Below are 20,608 nucleotides of genomic sequence, written 5' to 3' on the forward strand. Positions count from 1 at the left end.
AGACACAAAAGAAAACACAAACAAAAAGCTTAAAAAAAACAACTTTATATTTTCGGGTACATTGTGATAATAAAAATAAACAATAATATGTTCCATTTATTGCCGAGTAGCAACAATGCTGTTTACTATAAAAATGCAACATTTAATATAAAAAAAAAATCTTTAAAAAAAATTCAAAAACTACAATGCTTGAAATGATGACGTTCTATTACAGTAAACTTGTCAAATTTTCTGTTGTTGTGACACACCCAATGTTGTTCGTGATGACGTGATTCACATACAGTACGAGGATGCTGCTCTGTTAATGCACTGAAAATGTACACAAAAATACATACATAGACACACACACAAACTGCCACACACACACACACAACTCCACACCCATGCACACACGGTTTGTCCTTCCTTTAGAGGGAGTCGACGCCGTGCTGAGTGCTGAATTCTTGGAAGTCCTCGGGGATGGTGTCTGACAAGAAGAAACAGAAGATTTGGTTTGGTTATCGAAACCAGGTTGTATGGTATGCACTTATTGGTAAGAGACCAATTTTATCCAAAAGGAGACTGAGGGCAGCTAGACAACCAAGAGCTTCGGCTAAGTGGAATCTATGGAGTGTCTAAAATAGTTTAGTGTTAACAATTACTAACAGTAGTAGACTGTGTGTTTTTCCTTGGTAAGGCGATGCATTTATCCAAGAGGAGACTGAGGGCAGCAAAGACAACCTAGCAATTCAGCAAATCAGATGTTGATATTTTAAAAATAGTTTAGTGCTAAGTAGTAACAACAATAGATAAAACTGGGATTTTCCTGTTATTATTCCTTGTGAAAGAACTGCATTTTATCCAAGAGAGACTTAGGGCAACAAGGCAACCTAGCACTTCAGCAAAGTGTAGACTGTGAACATTTTAAAATGGTTTAGCGCAAAGCATTAACAACAGTAGTGTAAAATGAGTTTATTAAAGAGGAGACTGAGGCCAGCAAAGCATGGACCATTGCAGCAAAGTGGAGACTGCGGAGTGTAAAACACTATGTCAGTGTCCAGGGTGAGGTTACCGTATTTCTTTTTGCCAGTTGTAGACGTGTATCCTTCCAGTAAATGTTTGGGTCAGAAGTCAGTTTTCACTTGCCGCCCTTAATCATCTCCTCATTGTGAGCGTTTCCTGTTCTGATGAATGCATTTGTTGCAACACAGCCCTTAGTCTCCTCATAGATACAATGTGTCTCCTCCTTACTCCTTACTTGAAAACCTCCTTGTCATTTATGGCTTTTGTCTATCAGCACTACTTTTTGCAAACCATCACAGTCTCCATTTTGCTGTAAAGCTATATTTTCTTGTTGCCCACAGTCTCCTCTCGAATAAAATGCTGTCTCTTTAATAACAGCCACACGGTGGGAAGCAAATACACGACTGTAACTTGAAGGAAAAGCCCATGCTTACCATTGCAGCGGTATCTCAGATTGGACCAGATGATATTTTCCTGCGAGAAACAGAAGACGCCGAGTCGCCCCCCCCTCATGGTCGTGTCGATTGTCACGCCCGAGTCGGCCACCAGCTCGGATCCCTCATAGAAGCGGGCCCTGCCGTGACCCAAAGAAGACGGCTTTTTATTAAGCGTCTTAAGCACACTCTTTGGATTGATTCATTAGTTCGAACTCTGTTGCTAACCAAAACAGCAGCATCCACCAGCGGTCGAATACAGTCACTCGACAGCATAAAAAAAAAAGACCTGATCAAATGTCTGGTGAGCATTCAGTACATTACCTGATGTATCCAACCTGCGGCCGGTGCTGCAGGTACCAGCGGTAAGAGACTTTGTCCTTCCAACCCACGTTGCGGGGGTCCTTCCACAGGAGGCGCACCTGGTCTTGGGTGTCCCCGGTGTGCCACAGGGAGTTTCTCAGATGCTCGCCGGGGCCAGATCGGGATTTCACCGCCTGGCACGGATAAAAGAGAGTGTGAGAAAGTGAGTGTGAGAGAGCGACAGTGGGAGAGATTCTAGCAATATCTTTGAAGACCTGTAGATGGCACTATTGCACTGCAAACACCAACCTGTGTTCTCCCCATTATGCTTTGGCCATCTTTAAAGCATGGGGAGTAGTTGAATCCATTTTATTTTAGATTTATTATACTAATGAACAAACAAATGAATGAGCTAGATATTCCAGATATTCTACCGGCTAGCCATCCATCTAGGTAACTAGCCAATTAACTAGTTAACTAACATACAACAAAATGGACATCAAGGTGCCAACCAACCATTTTACCAGCTAACCACATATCTTGGTAGCTAGCCAATTAATTAGTCAACTAACAAATGACACAATGAACAGTAAGTTGCCAATCAATCAACTAACAAACCAACCAACTAAATATTCCACCAGCTAGCCATCCATCCAGGTAGGTAACCAATTAACTAGTCAACTAGCAAACAACAGAATGAACATCAAGCTGCCTGCTAAAAAAACAATTTACCAAATAATTCCACCAGATAACCATCTGTCTAGGTAGCTAGCCAATTGAATAGTCAACTAATAAATGACAGAATGGATAGCAAGCTGCCTGCCAACCAACCAACCCATCAGATAGCCAACTGACTAACTTGCTAGACAATTAACTAACTAGCTAGCCAATTAAACTAGTCAAATAATGAACAGCAAACTACCAACCAAACAAACCAAGCAATCAAATAACTAGTCAACTAATGAATGAACGAATGGTCTACCAACCAACCAACCAAATAAATATTCTACCAGCTAACCTAACCATCCACCTAGGTAGCTAGCCAATGAACTAGCAAACTAACCAAATAACCCACCAGCTAGCCAACTAACTTGCTAGCCTAATTAACTAAATAATGAATTAACTAGCAAGCCAATTACCTGGTCAACTAATGAATGGCAGAATGAACAAAAAGTTGTTAACCACACAACAAACCCAAATAACTTGTCAACTAATGAACAAACGAACGATGTACCAACCAACCAAATAACCCACCAAATAGCCAACTAACTAACTAACTAACTAAGTACTTTCCCTTTGGTGCAAGGTGAAGGTCATAAACTGGTCAGTAAAAAGCACTAACCTTGAGCTGTATGCCGGGTTCGGCCACAGCTCGGAAGGGCGTGGCCTGCCAGTACGTCTGCTCCGTCTGCTTCCACATGACCACGTAGAAGGACGACGAGTCCTGGTAGCCGAAGATGAAACCGGCGTAGTCGTCGTCCGTCACCGTGTTGACGTGGAACGTCCCCTCGAAGTCCACGCCGCTGAAGGCCGTGTAACCTAAAGTCAGCAGCGCCAAGTTGGCTTTTTCTTGTTTTTTTCCCAGCGTTAAGGGTGTCAAATTTCCAGAAAGACTCTCTTACCCACAGCCAGACCCGGATCGCTGTTCATGGTCTGGACGATTTCCATTCCCTGAGGGAGGAGCAAAGATCCGTTCAATTTCGTCGTCCGATAATTTGTCCGATCTACGCTTATTTCGGGGAATGCGTTGAAGTTTTGCAGTTGACTCTTTGTATGTTACTTTTATGTTAAGTGTTTAGCGGCTGGTTAGTCTTGACTGAGTGTCGATTTGAAGCCTTCGAACCTGGTTGAGGACCACCCAATTGGGGTCAATCTGAGCGTCGCCCTCGGGGTCCAGCACCACCGTCTGGAAGGCCCTGAAGTCGGTCAGCGTCACCTCGGCGTTTTCGGGGCAGTTGTCGATCTGGTCGACAATTTTGTCCTGATCGAAGTCCCCCTCGCAGATGTCGCCCACGCCGTCGTCTGAGGGAGGAAGGGGGGGGGGGGGGGTCGTGATGAAATCCATTGATGTTTGTTTGTTTATTTATTTATTTGACTTCTTTGTGGTTCACTTCAGGGACAATAGTGCTCCATCACGGCACTGTAATTTTGATGTTCATTTATTAGCGCTTAGTCCGGCCTGCATCCTTCCAAGAATCTGTCCCAACGGGATGGATTATTGGATGAGGGGGGGCGCAATTACTGCTGTGTGTGCGTGTGCAAGTGTGTGTGCTGGCAAGCTATATAATTGCCATTGACAGCTCATCAATTTGCTTAGAATAGTCCTTTAGTTCTGTGTCTCGATAGTTCAGCTGGTTTTCTTGCTTGCTTTCTTTTTCAATTATGATTTTTTTTTTTAATCAGTTCAATTGAAAGTTTTCCACTTTTTACATGGATTTACGTGGAACGTACTTTATAGCAAATTATATATATATAGATATAAAAATATATTTTTATTCAGATATTTTTCCCCTATTTAACATTTGACTTTTAAAATTTAATTTCATGTAACATTTAGTTTTTTAAATAAAATTTGTTGAATACAACCTTTGTATTCCAATTTTCTACGATATTGTTGTGCATATTTTTCCACAAATGATCTCAAGTGATATTTTTAAAATGTTATCTTATTTTCCTTATTTCTATACTGTGCATATGTTTCACAATTTTATCATTGGCGTGACTTTTTTTCTACTTTATTAAATATCAAATTATTTATCTTCATTTTCATTCAAAATTATCCATTGATACTGATAATTACATCGTTATGATTTCTATTTTTGTTTATGAAATTTGTCCTTTTTTCTTATAATTGGTAAAAATTTATTTTGATGTACAATTTTTTTTTAAATGACGGATGTTTTCTTCTATATTATACTGTATTATATATATATTTTTAATTGTTTCAATTTTATTCCTACTTCTATTGCATTTTTCATATTTTGACACCAGGAGTAACTTTTTTTTAAAAGCTATTTTATATTAAATAATTAAACTACCTAGCTATATGTATTTTTAAAGACATTGTGCATTTTTTTGTACATCATTTTTTACATTTATATTATTATTTAAAAAAAATACTATATAATATAATACTGTCGGTGGTATGTTTTGTATTTTTCCTGCACAAAGTATTATTTTTATCATCAATTTTAATATCAAATTTTATTGACTGATGAAGTCAAATTTTACTTGACATTTTGTATGATTTCTTTTTTTCTTCTGCTCTTGCCCGCTCTATAGTCTCACTTTCTACTCTTCAAAATTTGAGCCTTGAGACTCAGCATGAGTCAGAAGTGGGTGCATATAAAAGAGCTTTTGCCAAAGCCTAAAATTGCTCTAAATGTCACCTGACAAAACCTTGCGAGCCAGGCCTATTTATGCAGTGTGTGTGCGTGCGTTTTACAGTGACAGCGTGCGCCGAACATTTTCGGGAAAGTGACATAAAACCCGGGTCTGCCACCATCACCAAAGAACGTTTGCCCGTCCGGCTACGTACTATTGTTGTCGGTCTGCTCCGGGTTGGGAACCAGCCTGCAGTTGTCCGGTCCGGGTGGTTTAACGTCCGGGATGCCGTCGTTGTCGTCGTCGTCGTCGCACTCGTCGCCCACGCCGTCTTTGTCGGTGTCCAGCTGCGAGCTGTTGATCACGAAGGGGCAGTTGTCCTTAGTGTCCTGGTGGCCGTCGCCATCGCTATACGGGAGGAAAAAAAACTGTCTTTATTAGGATGATGAACATAAAAACAGTACAGAATATTTTTTATACCAAATACATTTATTAAAACCACTAACTGATTAAAATGTCTCTATATTTGGGAATTTCATTGTAAAAAGGGTAACTAATCCCCAAATATCGTTGGACTGACCTGTCTTGGTTTGTATCACACGAGTCGCCCACAAGGTCGTTGTCAACATCAGACTGAAAGTAAAAGAGAGCACTTGATGTTAAAATCTGCTACATAACCTCTATTTTGAAATGTGCTATTTATAGATAAAACAGAGCTGTGGCGCATTTGGGAAAGAAATCGTCAAAAATAAATTCATATTTTTTTATTGTTGCGTTTCAAAATGTGAATTTAAAATGCAGTTTCTAAATATTATTCTAAATAATACAGAGTTGTGGCTTGAGCGGCTGACCTGGTTGGGGTTAGGGATGTCGGGGCAGCTATCGCAAGCGTCTCCCACGCCGTCGCCATCGCGGTCCAACTGGTCTGGATTCTTGACGTGCTGGCAGTTGTCCAGGAAGTTCCTCAGGCCTGATGATGATGATCCGAGCCACCCGTCAATCAATCAATCAATCACGTGTCTCATTTATTCTCACATACACATTCTACTTCCTAAATGATTTTTTTCCCATAAAATATTTTATATATTACACAATTTTCTAATCGGCATTACATTTTTTTTCTTTAAACATAACATTAAAAAAAAATCCGTCTCTAATGTCTGTGATACGTTTTTATGTTTTATTTTGTTTTAGTTGTATGAAATGACTTAAAAAAAACAGATTATTGAATGATTGTTTAGATTTTCTTTTACTGATATAGTTGGTTTCTTTATACCATAATGTTCTTATTATTTATACTTTGTTCCGATTTTTTTTACATTATCTTTAATATATATATATATATATATATATATATATTGATTTCACTTGTATTTATTTATTCTTTTTTTTTTTAAAGTTTTTGTTAAGATATTTTTGTACATTACCTTTAAAACATAAAATATGTATGAATTGTATTTTTTTTTGTTTAATTAATGAAATTTTTATATTTATTTAGCATGACATGAAAGTACCATTTGTCTTTATGCAATGTTCAATATTTTTATAGCAATTTTACATCTGAGTGAAATAGGGGTACTTAGTCATTTGACCACTAGGGCACGCTGTTGCACTACATTTTAACACACTTTCTCTTGTTCTCTATTTAAAGTGACTTCTTTCATCCAAGGCAGCATCAGCATCATAAAGGTCACAGAGAAAAGCAATGGAGGTGAAGCATGTCCAGTGCCGCTGGGCTTTCAAGACGTAATAACGCTGTTCACTTTTGGGGTCAGACGAGGCAGACTCGCCAATAGTACCAATGTCACGGAAAAAGCTAAAAATAGATCTATGCCGCTTATGCAACTTGAACGTCATCATCGGCGGTGACGTCGCTCGTCTCGCTCTTTTGCGTATTCTAGTGGTTCTCAAACTGGGGTCCCCGAGCTGTTGCTTGAAATAATTTGCAATGAATTATTATATCGTACTAAACTGCTCCCAACCTTAGCTCAGGGTCAGTTACAAGCTCAGATATGATTGTGTCAAATCATATACATTTGAATCATTTGTAGCTCGCTCATGCTTTTTTTCCTGATATGGAGTTGCAGTGGGCAAGCTGGGCAAAATAGTTGCTGCTTGGAAGCACATACATCGGGTTGAAAGACTCCACCATGGGTGAACTCCTTTGCAACATATGAATGGGTGCCGTGTCTTTGACAATGTTCATTCAGTGTGATTGATTCAATGATTGCTTTCCATCATGCTTCTTTTTGCTCATACAAACGGAATAATTCCTTTGGTATTTAGTAGCACAATACGATTATGAAAGGGCCTTTTTGAAAAAAAAAAATACACGTCTCGGACCTAAAAGGTTCGAGAACCCACGTCGTACCGTCTCCATCCATGTCATCGTCGCAGGCGTCGCCTTTGCCATCACTGTCCGTGTCCCTCTGGTCCGGATTGTCCACCAGGCGGCAATTGTCGCAGGCGTCGCCGTGCGTGTCTTTGTCGCTGTTCCTCTGGTCCACGTTGGGCTTCAACCAGCAGTTGTCCTGAAACCCAAAGCGGCAAAGTTGCGTTCGTCGAACAAAATGGAGGAAAGACGTTTTGCTTGGGGAAACAACGGGAATGGCGACCTGCTCGTTGGGAATGCCGTCGCCGTCTGCGTCGTCGTCGCAGGCGTCTCCGTGCCCGTCTCGATCGGCGTCTTCTTGGCCGGAATTCGGAACGAAGATGCAGTTGTCCTGTGGACAAATGTTTTTTTCTCCATCCAAATCAGAAAGAAGACTTGCTTTAGTTAGTTAGTTAGTTAGTCAGTCAGTCAGTTAGTCAGTTGTGCATTTGGTCAGACATAACCCCGGATTTAGTTTGGTAGGTAGGTGGTTTTTGTGACGAGGTTGTCAGTCACCTTGGTCGGCAGGTAAGTATGTTTGTAGGTAGTTAGGTAGGATGTAAGTAGGAAGTTATTTGACTTTTTACTGAAATCAGAAACCATTTTGGGTTAGTTAGTTAGTTAGTTAGTCAGGTCGGTAGGTCAGTCAATAGATTCAGGTAGTTATTAGTTAGTTGGTTAGTTAGTTAGTTAGTTAGTCAGGTCAGTAGGTCAGCCAATAGATCAGTTAGTTAGTTAGTTAGTTGGTTAGTTAGTTGGTTAGTTAGTGTAAGTGCTAGTTGTAGGTAGGTAGGTAGGTAGGCAGGCAGGCAGTCCATCAGTTACTTGGTTGGTTAGTTGGTCAGTCAGTCAGTCAGCCTTAACCCAATGGTTAGTTAGGTAGGTATTAGTTTTCGGTCAGTCAGACCATCTGCAAGTCAGTTTGTTTGTAGGTCAGTAGGTATTTTTCCCATTAGGTAGTCAGTCAATTCATCTGTTAGTTGGTTGGTTGTTTAGACAGGTAGTTTGTCAGTTTGTCAGTTAGTCTGTCAGTGTCTGTTAATTAGTCAGGTTGGTAGGCACAGTAGGTAGATACCAGTAGTTTGCCAGTTAGTTAGTCAGTAAGCCAGTCCATTTGTTGGGTGAATAAGTCAGTTGGTAAGGTTAGGTTAGGTTAGTTGTTAGGTAGGTAGTTTTTCGGTTAGTCTGTTAATTGGTCGGTCAGTCAGTCAGTTTGATTGGTAGGTAGGTGGGTGGGTAAATAGTTCATCAGTTGGTCCATCTGTTAGTTAGTTGTGTAATCGGTCAAAATCCTCAGACTTAAGCAGTTAAAAAAGTAGTTACTTAGGTAGGGTGGCAGGTAGATTTTGTTTGTTTGATATGGTAGCTGCTTAGGAAGTTTAGTGGCTTGTGATAGTGAGTCAGTCAGTGTTAGCTGGTTGGTTAAGATAGTGTGTTATTTGGACTTCAAATTACCTTTTTACATGAGGGGTCCTTACACTTGAGTTTGTCGTCCGGATATCCGTCAATGTCCGTGTCTTTCCCGCACAGGAATCCGTTTCCAGCCCAGCCGATTCCACACTGAGAAACACGTTAAACAAAAGTTTAGCATGTATGATGGCGACGCAATTATGTGCATATGAAATATGTTTCGTTAGCAAGCAAGCGATACCTGGCAGGAGACGGATCCGTCCCTCTCGGGCACGCAGTGCGCGTTGACGTCACAAGGGTTCGTCAGGCTGTTAGCGCAGCTGATCTCAGGCTTGCAGCCTTTCACCTGGTCGCCCGTGAAACCCGTCTTGCAGCTGCCGCAGTGGTAGGAGCCCTGCGGGGGCCGCAACACATTTGCTCACGCATCTGCTGCAGCACAACGTCGTCATTCGGCACCGAATCGGTCATGTGAGGCTTCACCTCCGAATTGTGACAGATGGAATTGGCCGCGCAGCCGCCGTTGTTTGGTCCTTTGCATTCATCAATGTCGTCACACACCTGAAAGAAAACGCAAACTCCGGACATTTGGTCATGTAATACTAGTAGACCTCCACCAAGGCGCAACAATTTGGTATCCTGTTCCCAATTTGGCCAGAATGCAAGTAGACTGAAAATTGACTGAGTGGCAGATTTTCTTGCTAACTAGAAGACTAGCAACTAAATAACTAAATAGCCAACTGAAAGTGCAAGACTGACTAGTTTAGTAACTAACTGACTGACAAGCGTTAGTAGGGGACTTCCTAACTACCGACCTGTAACCAACAATCAAACTGACAAAAAAAAAAGCAAATACATACTTTACGGTCTAAAGTCTTTATATTTACGGCATCACCTACTTGTTTGTTGGTTTGAGCGAACAGCGCTCCGACGCCCTCTACTGGCAGGCCAGTGTAGCCCAACGGGCAGGCATCGCAGCGGAAACCCGGCGCCGTGTTCACGCACTTGACTCCAGGGAAGCAAGGGTTGAACTGGCACTGCAAGAAATGATGAACTTGAACTTGACAAGCTAGCATAGTTACTTTCTCGAGATGCTATTAAATTCGGTGTCATACTTCGATGGAAATCCTTTACAGTCCTCTACCTGATATTTGAGAATTATTGTGGAGCTCTCGGAAAAATGAGGCAATGCGCGTGAACTCATTCACTCCCAGCCATTTTCACTGAAGCAACCCCCTTCGCTCCCGGCTGTTTTACTAGATTTGGACTGATTTTGCAAGGCCCATAGAATATTGTGTTCTGTTGCAATAAAAACATGGAAACTACCAAAAGAATGATTAAAGTCTCTTCTTTCATCAAGTATATTTGTATCTGTTTGCATTTAGCAGCAATTAGCATTAGAATATAGCTAATTTTCATCATTATTCACATTCCTGGTGAAAACACTGACAAAAAGAGCTTGTTGCAACATGGCCCTGGTTGATCTCTTATATTCTGCTGCCACCTGCTGGACGTTTTTACTACCATTGCTTTAAGACACCTCTTCATGTCAGAAGTCGCATCAAAACCTTCTGTATGCTCTTGCATTAAAAAAAAAGAAAAAAAAAGTGTGAATATGTTTTAGGGAGTGAAGGAGAAAGTATTAAAAACGTGTTTACACGTTTTTGGGTTTGAATGAGTTAAGTGGCTCACGATATCAGTTTGTGAAATACCTGAAAGTAAAACGGAAATTCTACACAATAAACACAATGTAATCTAAATAATGTAAACAAATGGAACTAAAAACCATCATTGTAAAATCAAATCCTAACAACATAGTTTACAGAAAAGTTCCGTATTACGTAGACAATGTGGTCTTTAATAAAGGGGGGGGGGGGTCGACCTTGCATTTAAACTGTAATTTGTCTAAGGTTAATTAAGGTTGCGCTTTATAGTGATAATTTATGTCATTTATCATCTGTATCAAGTCACCTTCAACCAACTCAATGTGTTTTGATTAAAAACAAATCCCATTCAACTGGAGGCGCTCTTGTAAACAACACGGATTTTAATGAAGCCAAATGTTAATTTTGCGCCTCGCACGTCCTCGCCTTACATACGCTACAGCTCCTAATTGTTCTGGCTCGGCACACATGCAATATTCATAAGCGGCCGTGCAAAAAAAAAAAGCCGAGTGGGCTTTTATTTATTCAAGGTCAAGGTCAAGGGCGGCTCATTTGCATCCCTCGCGTGGAGCGCGAACGGAAGGCGGCGGCGGCCGGATACCTCGTCCACGTCGTCGCAGTTGAAGCCGTCTCCCGTGTAGCCGTCGGGGCAAGGCCCGCACTCCACGCCGTCCGCCGTCTCGTGGCACGGGACGCCGCGGAAACACACGCCCGGCCCGCACCTCGGTTTCACCACTTCGGTGCCGCCCAGACCTTCGGACCATCATCATTCGGGGGTTTAACCTACGGTTGGGTTTCAAGTTGACAAGCGTTGGCGGCCATCTTACCGCAAGCCTGACACTCGGAGATGGTGTTGGTGAGGAAGGAGGTCTCTTTCACCTGCAAGATTCTCACGCTAGGTCATCGTGTGAGGGGTCTCCGTAAGATTTATGGAGGGGTTCGTACCTGCTGGATGAGGATGTCTTTCAGCTCGTTGATCACTTTGGTTAACTCCATCATCTGATTGGACAGCTGCTTGGTGTTGACGCCTGATGGCAAGATCGTGTCAAGTGAAAAATCGACTCGGGTTCGGTTTCTACTTCGGTCAAATGAACAGGCAGTTATCATTTGCCGCATGCGAACGCAGACATGATGTTAGATGAGGTTATAGTCAACACATTTTCTAATGTTTTTCTAATAGTTGGTTTTAGGGATTAGCGGTTACAGGTTCAAGTCGAGGTTAGGGTTGGGCTAAATTCAAGGGTTATTAGTTAGTCCCTCTCCTGTGGCTCCCTAATTTTTTTTTGTAGAAATCAATATATTTTTTACTTTTTTTTTTTTTTTAGATACAAATATTTGTTACATTAATGAATACTTTATTTAATAATTATTGAATATTCAATATGAATTATTAAATAAAAAATGAATAAGTAAATATTCCCCAAAAATGTTGAGTCTAAATTTTTAAAGTCCTCAAAAATAGAGACGAAAAGTAGACTAAAAAGAAAAAGAAAAAAAATACCTACAAATGTCTAAAAAGGAAGAAAAAGAGCAAAAAAATAGCATTAAAAACGTAAAGGAAATTGTTAAAAATGACTGAGAAACTATAAACTATAAACTGTCCAAAACCAAAAGAACAAATCCCCAAAATTACCAGAAAATGTCCACAAAATGGACAAAAAAATTACACAAAATTGATAGCAGAAATAGGCAAAAAAAAGTGTCTAAAAAAACATCTAAAAATGCACAAAGAGAGGCAGAAAATTACCATGATATGTCCACAAAATCGTCAAAATTGTTAGAAATGTGACAGAAAGGCAAACAAGTCTAAAAATGTATGAAAAATTAAGTATGAAAAATAATTTGTAAAAATCATTAGTGGTTAGCTATTCAAGGTGAGGGTGACACACACACACACACAGACACAGGTTTGTTTTACTATCTTTGTGGGCCCGTCTCGTTGACATAATGCATTTCTTAGCCCCTTTCTCTAACCCCAACCATCAAAAATAATGAACCCATCACTGGGTTAGCTATTTCCCTCAATTTGGGTTACTTTTAACCCAGCAGTTGTGCTAGTTTCAGGACAGGTTTATTTCATGATTTTACCCAAGGTTTGCACGGAGTCTCTTTGCTGGAAATGGCAGTCTTGCAAAGACGCCACATTCTCAAAGGTGTCTCCGACCACCAGCTTCAGCTCATGTAAGCCCTCCTGTTGAAAAGAGTCACATTTGAACTCGTTCACTGCCATTGACGGTTATAAACGTCAAAAAATAATTTGGACTATTTCTATTAGTTTACCTTTTTTTTTCTACTTTTGTTAACAAGAGTATGAAAACCTAGAATTTTTTTTATTGTACATATAGAACAGATATAAAATTTGTGCTTAATCGTGAGTTAACTATTGAAGTCATGCAATTAATTACGATTAAAAATTTTAATCGTCTGACGCCCCTAATTTAAAAAATATATTTTTTAAAAACAAAAAAATATTTTTTTAAAAATAAAATAAAAAATAAATGAATAAAAAATAGAAAAAATAAAATAAAATAAAAATGAATAAATAAAAATATTTAAAAAAATTTGGGGCATCAGGCGATTTGTAATCGTAATTAATCGCATGACTTCACTAGTTAACTTACGATTAATCACAAATCTGTTCTAAATGTACAAAAAAAAAAATCATACTCTTGTTGACAAAAATGGAAAAAAAAGTTAAATTAATAGAAATAGTTCAGATGAATTTTTGACGCCTATAGCCGTCAATGGCAGTTAACCAGCCTTAAATCATAATTGAGGGCGTAGGGGTGAGGGGTCACCCACTTGATCTTTGTTCAACATGGTCTTCAGCTCCACCATGCCGTAGCCGGCGGGTAAACCCTGGAAGGCGGCGGGGAGATCCCGCACCGTCTCCACCAGCTTGCAGTCCAGATGCAGGTCCATCCCACCCGGACCGCCCGGCTGCTGAAGACCCCTCAGGTGGAACAACAGTTTGTGGACGTTGCCGTCCGCCAGCACCAGATTGTTGAAGGTCACCGAGCTCGTCCTCTTGTCGGTGCGAAGGTAGCGCAGCACGCCTGAAGGTGAGAGCAAACGAGCTGGCGTAAAGTCAACATAGGAAATAGAATGTGAAAATCACGATCGGTGTAAATATATCGGTGACAAATGACAATTGATGTGATGTAAAAATAAACAGCAACAACATTTCCGTCATCATTTGTGACGTCACGTAATAAATGTCAACTTGATCCCATTTGAAAGGGAAAAAAAAAAACATACAAAAAACAAACAGCGTATAAATGAGATATATGGAAAGAAGTAGCATTGCATTTCTGTCCGTGTAAGCCGTTTGCCCGGAGACAACATCAGCATTAAAGGTTTATATGATAATTAAAGTCACAAAGGGCATCCATGCGTGCTTGATCGCAGTTATGTAATGCTTATTCAGCGCTCTGATTCATTTATGATGTGCGTCGCAGTTAAGTTGGCACATTTGCATTAATAAACACGCCATCGATGCTTATTTCGCAATGAGTACAAGATGCCCGGATATGGCGACGCTAATGTATGTAGAGGTGCTGTGATTAACTCATTCACTGCCATTGACGGCAATAGACGTCAAAAATTCATTTGAACTATTTCTATTAGTTTAACATTTTTTTCCCACTTTTGTTAAGACTATGAAAACCTCTATATTTTTTATTGTATTAGAACAGATATAATATTTGTGATTAATCGTGAGTTAACTAGTGAAGTCATGCGATTAACTACGATAAAAAAATTTAATCGCCTGACGCCCCTAATTTTTACAAATTTTTTTCTTAAAAAACAAAAAAGATATTTAAAAAAAAAGAAATACAATAAAAAATAATATATATATTTTTTAAGAAATAAATAAAAACAATTAAAACAATTAGAAAAAAATAAATGAATACAAAAAGAAAAAGAAAAAGAAAAAGAAAAAGAAAAAGAAAAAGAAAAAGAAAAAGAAAAAGAAAAAGAAAAAGAAAAAGAAAAAGAAAAAGAAAAAGAAAAGAAAATATTTTAAAAAATTAGGTGCATCAGGCGATTTGTAATCGCATGACTTCACTAGTTAACTTACGATTAATCACAAATCTGTTCTAAATGTAGAAAAATAATTTTCATACTCTTGTTAACAAAAATGGAAAAAAAATGTTAAACTAATAGAAATAGTTCAAATGAATTTTTGACGCCTATAGCCGTCAATGGCAGTGAATGAGTTTTAATCATCAACAACTAACTGATATCAAATTAATCGCTAATTATTTAGGTAATCAAGTAGAGACCTTGTTTGATTTAAAATGGTCCAAATCCTTGGAATTTCACCCGCTCATTCAAGAGTCATTCTAGACGGGGGGAGATTCATCATGTTTACCTTTGTTGAGTTTCCCCATCACGGTGAACTCAAAGTACTTGCTGTTGTCCCGCGGGTTGTACAGGCCAAAAACGGTGGTGCCGGTCTTGGGCTGCAGATTGAAGGAGGCCAGGATGAAGGCCTCGTTGGCACCCTGCTCCACCAGACCGCCTTGCAGCAGGTCGGGCAGGCAGTCGGGCGAGGTCAGCAGGTCATACACTGTCCAAGAGGATTAGTAAAAAAAATAAAATTAAAAAAAATATGTGATAGTCGAAATCACATAGTTTTTGTGGAATATGAATTAAGCAGCAAAATCCACCCATGATATCCATTCAGGGGGGGCGGCCATTTTGTCACTTGCTGTCGACTGAAAATGACATCACAGTTATTCCGGGCTCAGGTCACAACCAATCACCGCTCGCCTGTTTTCTGAAATTGGTCCTGTCATGTTCGCAAGATGACTCGTGATTGGTTATAACTTGTGACCTGAGCCCCGAGCAACTGTGATGTCATTTGTCAGTTGACAGCAAGTGGCAAAATGGCCGCCCCTGAGATGGATAAAAATAGGTGGGTTTTGCTTTTGAATTTAAATTCCACTCACTTAGACTCATGTGGGCATATAAACATTTTTGACTTCCCCTAAAAAAAAAGAAAATATGTCGTAAAAATGAATTGAAAAATATTAATATTTGTTTTATAGCTTAGGCTTCCCATGCCCTATACTCAAATTTGAAACTTAGTCAAAAACAAATTCAACATATTGGAAACATATGTAAAAATAAAATAAAATAAAATTTAATGTATTAAAAAGTTTGAAAGTTTAAACCTTGAAAATATATTTCACAATTTAACGTGAATAAAGACACACTTAAAACACAATATGAACATCACTTTTTTGACTGTTTAAAAATGCACAAAAAAATACATAAATAATTACACTTTTTGATGATATTCAAAATGTCTTTCAAAACACACCAAACATAAAATAAACATTTATAGAAAATATGCAATAATATCAATTTGCAAATAACATTTTTAAACACACTACAGGTATTTATTAGTATTTTGTATTTCATATTTTTTCCAACCGTAAAAGCTGCCAAAACCCATCAAAAATTTTACTTTCTAGCGATAGCGAGAATTTCTCTCATTGTAAATCCGATATTGTTAGCCAGTAGAATAATTACCTAAATACTTTCACATTACCAAAATAAATAAATAAATAAATAAAAATAAAACACCAATATGCTTGTTGAAATTCGATTTCTCCTTTACGAGATTCTCAGTCAGTTGACTTAAGCTAACTGCACTACACTATGATATGTTTGACCGAAACTTCCGCGATATAGAAAAAAAGTACGGCATCTAACAAACCAAAAGAAAATGCCGTCACTCCAAGTCCAAGAAAAGACATTTGACGTGTGATGGCGTGTGATTCACATCTAAATATGCATGCGAGGAGACATTTCCAGGCCCGTCGTGTTGAAAATGGCTGACGGCGTACACTTGAGCTCACAGTTTATCCTTTAATAATGTGTCTTAGGAGCAGGCCAAGCCACTCGAGGATGTGGGCTAAGTGTGTGTGTGTGTGTGTGTGTGTGTGTGTGTGTGTGTGGGCCGCCATCTGCACACATCATTAATGCATAAGCAGCCGAAAAGCAGACGGCGGAGGCCCTTTATCACTAGCTGCCAAAATCGCCCCCCAAACGCTCCGCCAAAATTGTCCCTCGACCCCGCTTCGCGCTCGCCTCATTGCCGCCCAAAATAAGCGTACTGTCGATTGCGTCGTTTCCACAAGAGGATTATTCATTTGAAAAACTGTTGACATCTTTGTAAGTTTGGCTCTGCAACTCGTTGAAAAATGACAAGTTCCAAGTGCTAACTGATATGCATATAGGGGTGTGCCCAAAAAAATCAATTCTCATATAGTACAATTCAGAATCGATTTTAAATGTCCCCAAATCGATTTTAGTTAAATTATTTCATACTGTCTTCCCTTTGTTTGTGTGTGCCTTTATTGGGAGCGCTGTTCATGTTGTACCCGATTTGGCCACTTAGGGGCAGCGTGGTTTCACGCGGTCTGATAAACTTTTAAGTTGTAGCCTCAGAGAGTAGAAGGAAAAAGCCACGATCAAGTTATTCCAATAAAAGTTGTTTTTTTTTGCAGCGTGGAGCCGTTCTTTTGAGTGATAAAAGTGCCGCGAGTAGCGCGCTAATTAGCATTGGCGAGTCAGACTGGAGTAGATCATTACGATTCCTTGACCATCTATAAATTGAAGCAAAAATCATTGTCAATTAAATCGCTCTCAATCGAAAATCGATTCAGAATCGAATCGCACACCCAAAAATCGGAATCGAATCGTGAGACATTCAAAGATTCCCACCCCTAATGCATATGTAACATGAATGTAACATGTATGAATGTAAATGGGCTTGTAATTGCGTTTGAAAAAAGTACACTTTAGCCAGAAGTGATAGAATAATAAAAATGTTTGCAAGTTTGGTCCCGGCGCATGAAGTCTTTGTTCCGCAGCCAAAAAGTCCGTTTGAGCGTTATTAACGGCAGCTCCCGGTGAGGCATCAATATTCACCCATTAACATCACACACGGAATGGATGATTTCACATGAAACGCTCCAGATTGGAAGTCGGCACATTCCGGGAGGACGCCGGCTTGTTTATTGGATTTGATGGACTTTTCATCAAGCGGCCGATTAATGGACGCCTGAAAGGTGGCCCATCATTCACCCGGGGGATTCGTAAGCAAGCTCGTAAACTGTAAACAGCCATTTGTCTTCTTGCACATTCAGCTTTTGGCTGCAAATTCCTCAAAATTCTTCTTCTAAATGGTCCGATGTTAAGTCGAAAGAGTCAGCATTAAAGTGCTTTGTGTGAATATGAATGTATAGACAAGTACACACATGTTGATAATCAAAATGATGATCAAAGTCATCAAAAAGGGCCGTTTATCGGATGTTTGTATATTATCTTTAGCTATTATCCTGTGCTGTGGAGTGTGTTAAGAGGATTTATTTCAACTCAAAACAGTGAGGGCTGTAAATCGTAAATGTTAAACCTGTTTGACATTTACGATCAAAAACGAGTCTCCCCGAAACCAGATCTCTATTGTAGTACCAAGTCTGACCTGTAAGAGGCAGCACGGGGTATCAAGACTACCAGAAAATTCAATGAAGAAGAAAGTGTAGCAGTTGAAGAAGAAATACAGCTTTTGTGTTCAGCTTTAGCGAGTTGATGTTTGGCAATTTTATGGACAAATTATGGCAATTTCCTGCCTCTCTTTTTTCTTTGTTGGACATTTTATGGCAATTTTTTCTGCCCTTTTTACTAGCAATTTTCTGAGATGTTTTGGGTCATTTTGTGGACATTTTCTGGTAATTTTTTGAATTTCTTAATTATTATTATTATTTTTTACATTTAATAGTGATTTTTTGAATGTTTTCTTTTCTGCCATTAAAAAAAATCTATTTTGGGACTTTTTATTGTGTTGCAAGACCAAAGGCATTTTATGGTAATTTTATTTGTATCTTCTTTTGTTTTTGGACATTTTATGGTTACTTTTTGAAAGTTTTCTTTTCACCTTTGAATTTTTTTTAATTCTCTGACATTTTGGGCAATTTTCTGCTTTTCCTCTTCCTTTTTTGGACAATTTATGGTAATTTCCTGCTTCTCTTCTTTCTTTGTTGGACATTTTATGGCATTTTTTTCTCTCCTTTTTACTACCAATTTTCTGATATTTTTGGGTCATTTTGTGGACATTTTAAGGTAAGTTTTGAAATTTCTTAATTATTATTATTTTTAAAAAAAAAAAACGTTTTCATGTACCTTCTTCTACCTTCATCAATCTCTCTTTTTTACTTAAAAATGTGGACAATTTTTGAAGATTTAATTATTATTATTTTTTTATCAAAATCATTAATTTGTTTAAAGAATATGTCAAATAAATGTATATTAATTTCTACCATTTTTTTGGGGGAGATCCACAGGGAGAGGGACTTAAGAGCCAAATGTGGCTCCAGAGCTGCAGGTTGTAGACCCCTGCACTAGATAATCGCTTTGGATAATCTTTCTGAGACATCACAATTGGCCTGATTATCAGCATGGGTGTACGTACCCACACCGTTTTAATTGGCTGCTGTTCTGTTGTACGTCAGTAGATTGAGGATTTGTCATCGTAAATACTGAAATTGAACAATTTACGATTGTCAATCATACTTCAAGCGGATCTGTCACATTTTTGGCAGTCCACACCTGAGGATAATTGCTCAGGATAATCTTTGCGACATCTGAACTTTGCTCATTGTGCCTTTAGATGTAAACAGCAAATTTTCTCTCTCGCAGTCTTGAGTTTTGCGAGACCTTCAAGGTCACTATCAGATTGCGTCTGATCACTTCCATGTGTGCGACTGAGCCGGGAGCAAATGTTTAAATTTAAAAAAAACGAAACAAAAAGCCAACTCGCTGCAGCTCGGAGATTTGAAACTCGAAGGAATTTGTTTCACTTTTCACACATCATGTATAATTCCTTATGTGTTGGCCGTTCCTTCATATCATATTCCTTTTTTTGTTTCTCCGGGCCTCGGCTTCATCCATAATGCAGCGAAATCAAACAAAAGTGGGTTCGAGTACACGGCGGCGGAGCGCCTCGACCTTTCTTTGCCGTCACGTTGTAGAAAATTGAGGCCGTTAAATTCCAATCAAAGGTAACATGAGGCCAGCTTGTAAATGATTGATCACTCACCTAAAGCCTGAGCTCTCACGTAGGCGCAAAGCTGCAGCACAAGGTGCGAGGCCACGATCGCCGCGCTCCACCGGCACATCTTGTCGGCGTCCCGCGTCCAACTTGCTGCTCACAAGTGTCTGATGGAAGCCGGTGAGAGGAGTCCTACCAAGGGAGGGAGGAGGAGGAGCGTCTGGGAAAGAAAAAAAACAAAAAAAAATGAACAAAAGACCACCACGTGCGGAGAAGGGGCGAGCGGACTCAAGGTCCGACTCGGGTTCGACTGCGGCTGAGGATGTTTAGGCTGCTTGCGCTGGCTTCCTGGAAAACATACTGTAGTTGGTATTCCTTGACACCTCGGCCATGTGTCTCCACACCCACTCATTCTTCACGCCATCCCAGAGGGAAAAGTCAGGAAATGAAACTGGGTCTTAACAAGACCGCCTCCAGGTTAGCAGGATGTCTGGTAAAGGTGAAAAGTCTCAGGGGATGTTGACTTAAGACTGTTTTGTTTATGTCAATGACATAGAAAAAAACACAAGTAGAGTAATGGCTTAATTGGGAAAGGCCAATTATTCTTTACATTAAAGTCCTTTTTTCGGGATCTAAAGAGGACTAAACTGTTTGAAAAGTTTGCTCAGTGGGAGGAAAATGGTGTACATCTGGTTGCGTTCATGAACCACGATGCTAGTGTTAGCTTTTTTCACCTCTACGATTGGATGCCATAGATAACAGCTTTACAAAAACAAACAAACAAAAACAATAGAATGTTCAAGAGATGCGTACTTGACTAGCACCTGAGTAAAAAACAACAACAACAATAGTTATACTAGGTAGACAGATACAACATTCTTACGGTGATGCTAAGCTAATGAGCTAATGGCTATACTTTCCATTACCTTTGATGGGAACATCGCCCCTTTCAACATGGCCGCCACATCGACGCATGTTAGCCTACTCTAGTCTACTTAAGTCTGTCAATACATGTGAGCATTTACTGCCACTGCGGACA

General features: G+C 39.4%; 1 protein-coding gene across 1 annotated transcript; it reads right to left on the minus strand.

The window, feature by feature from the left end:
• Nucleotides 1-25: 25 nt before the first annotated feature.
• On the minus strand, nt 26-19,803 carry thbs4b (thrombospondin 4b). The gene is made up of 22 exons (XM_077542590.1): nt 19,618-19,803; nt 14,881-15,078; nt 13,308-13,561; nt 12,594-12,696; nt 11,451-11,533; nt 11,333-11,384; nt 11,107-11,258; nt 9,741-9,878; nt 9,325-9,402; nt 9,086-9,238; nt 8,890-8,994; nt 7,679-7,786; nt 7,435-7,594; nt 5,915-6,033; nt 5,644-5,696; nt 5,278-5,471; nt 3,583-3,761; nt 3,362-3,410; nt 3,082-3,278; nt 1,761-1,933; nt 1,437-1,576; nt 26-466 (listed from the first exon to the last, which is right to left on the minus strand). The coding sequence occupies exons 1-22, from the start codon at nt 19,694-19,696 to the stop codon at nt 408-410; spliced, it is 2,826 nt and encodes a 941-aa protein (XP_077398716.1). The 5' UTR covers nt 19,697-19,803; the 3' UTR covers nt 26-407.
• Nucleotides 19,804-20,608: the final 805 nt, after the last annotated feature.

The sequence above is a fragment of the Vanacampus margaritifer genome, chromosome 14, assembly GCF_051991255.1.
Source record: "Vanacampus margaritifer isolate UIUO_Vmar chromosome 14, RoL_Vmar_1.0, whole genome shotgun sequence".
In the NCBI taxonomy this organism is placed as follows: Eukaryota; Metazoa; Chordata; class Actinopteri; order Syngnathiformes; family Syngnathidae; genus Vanacampus; species Vanacampus margaritifer.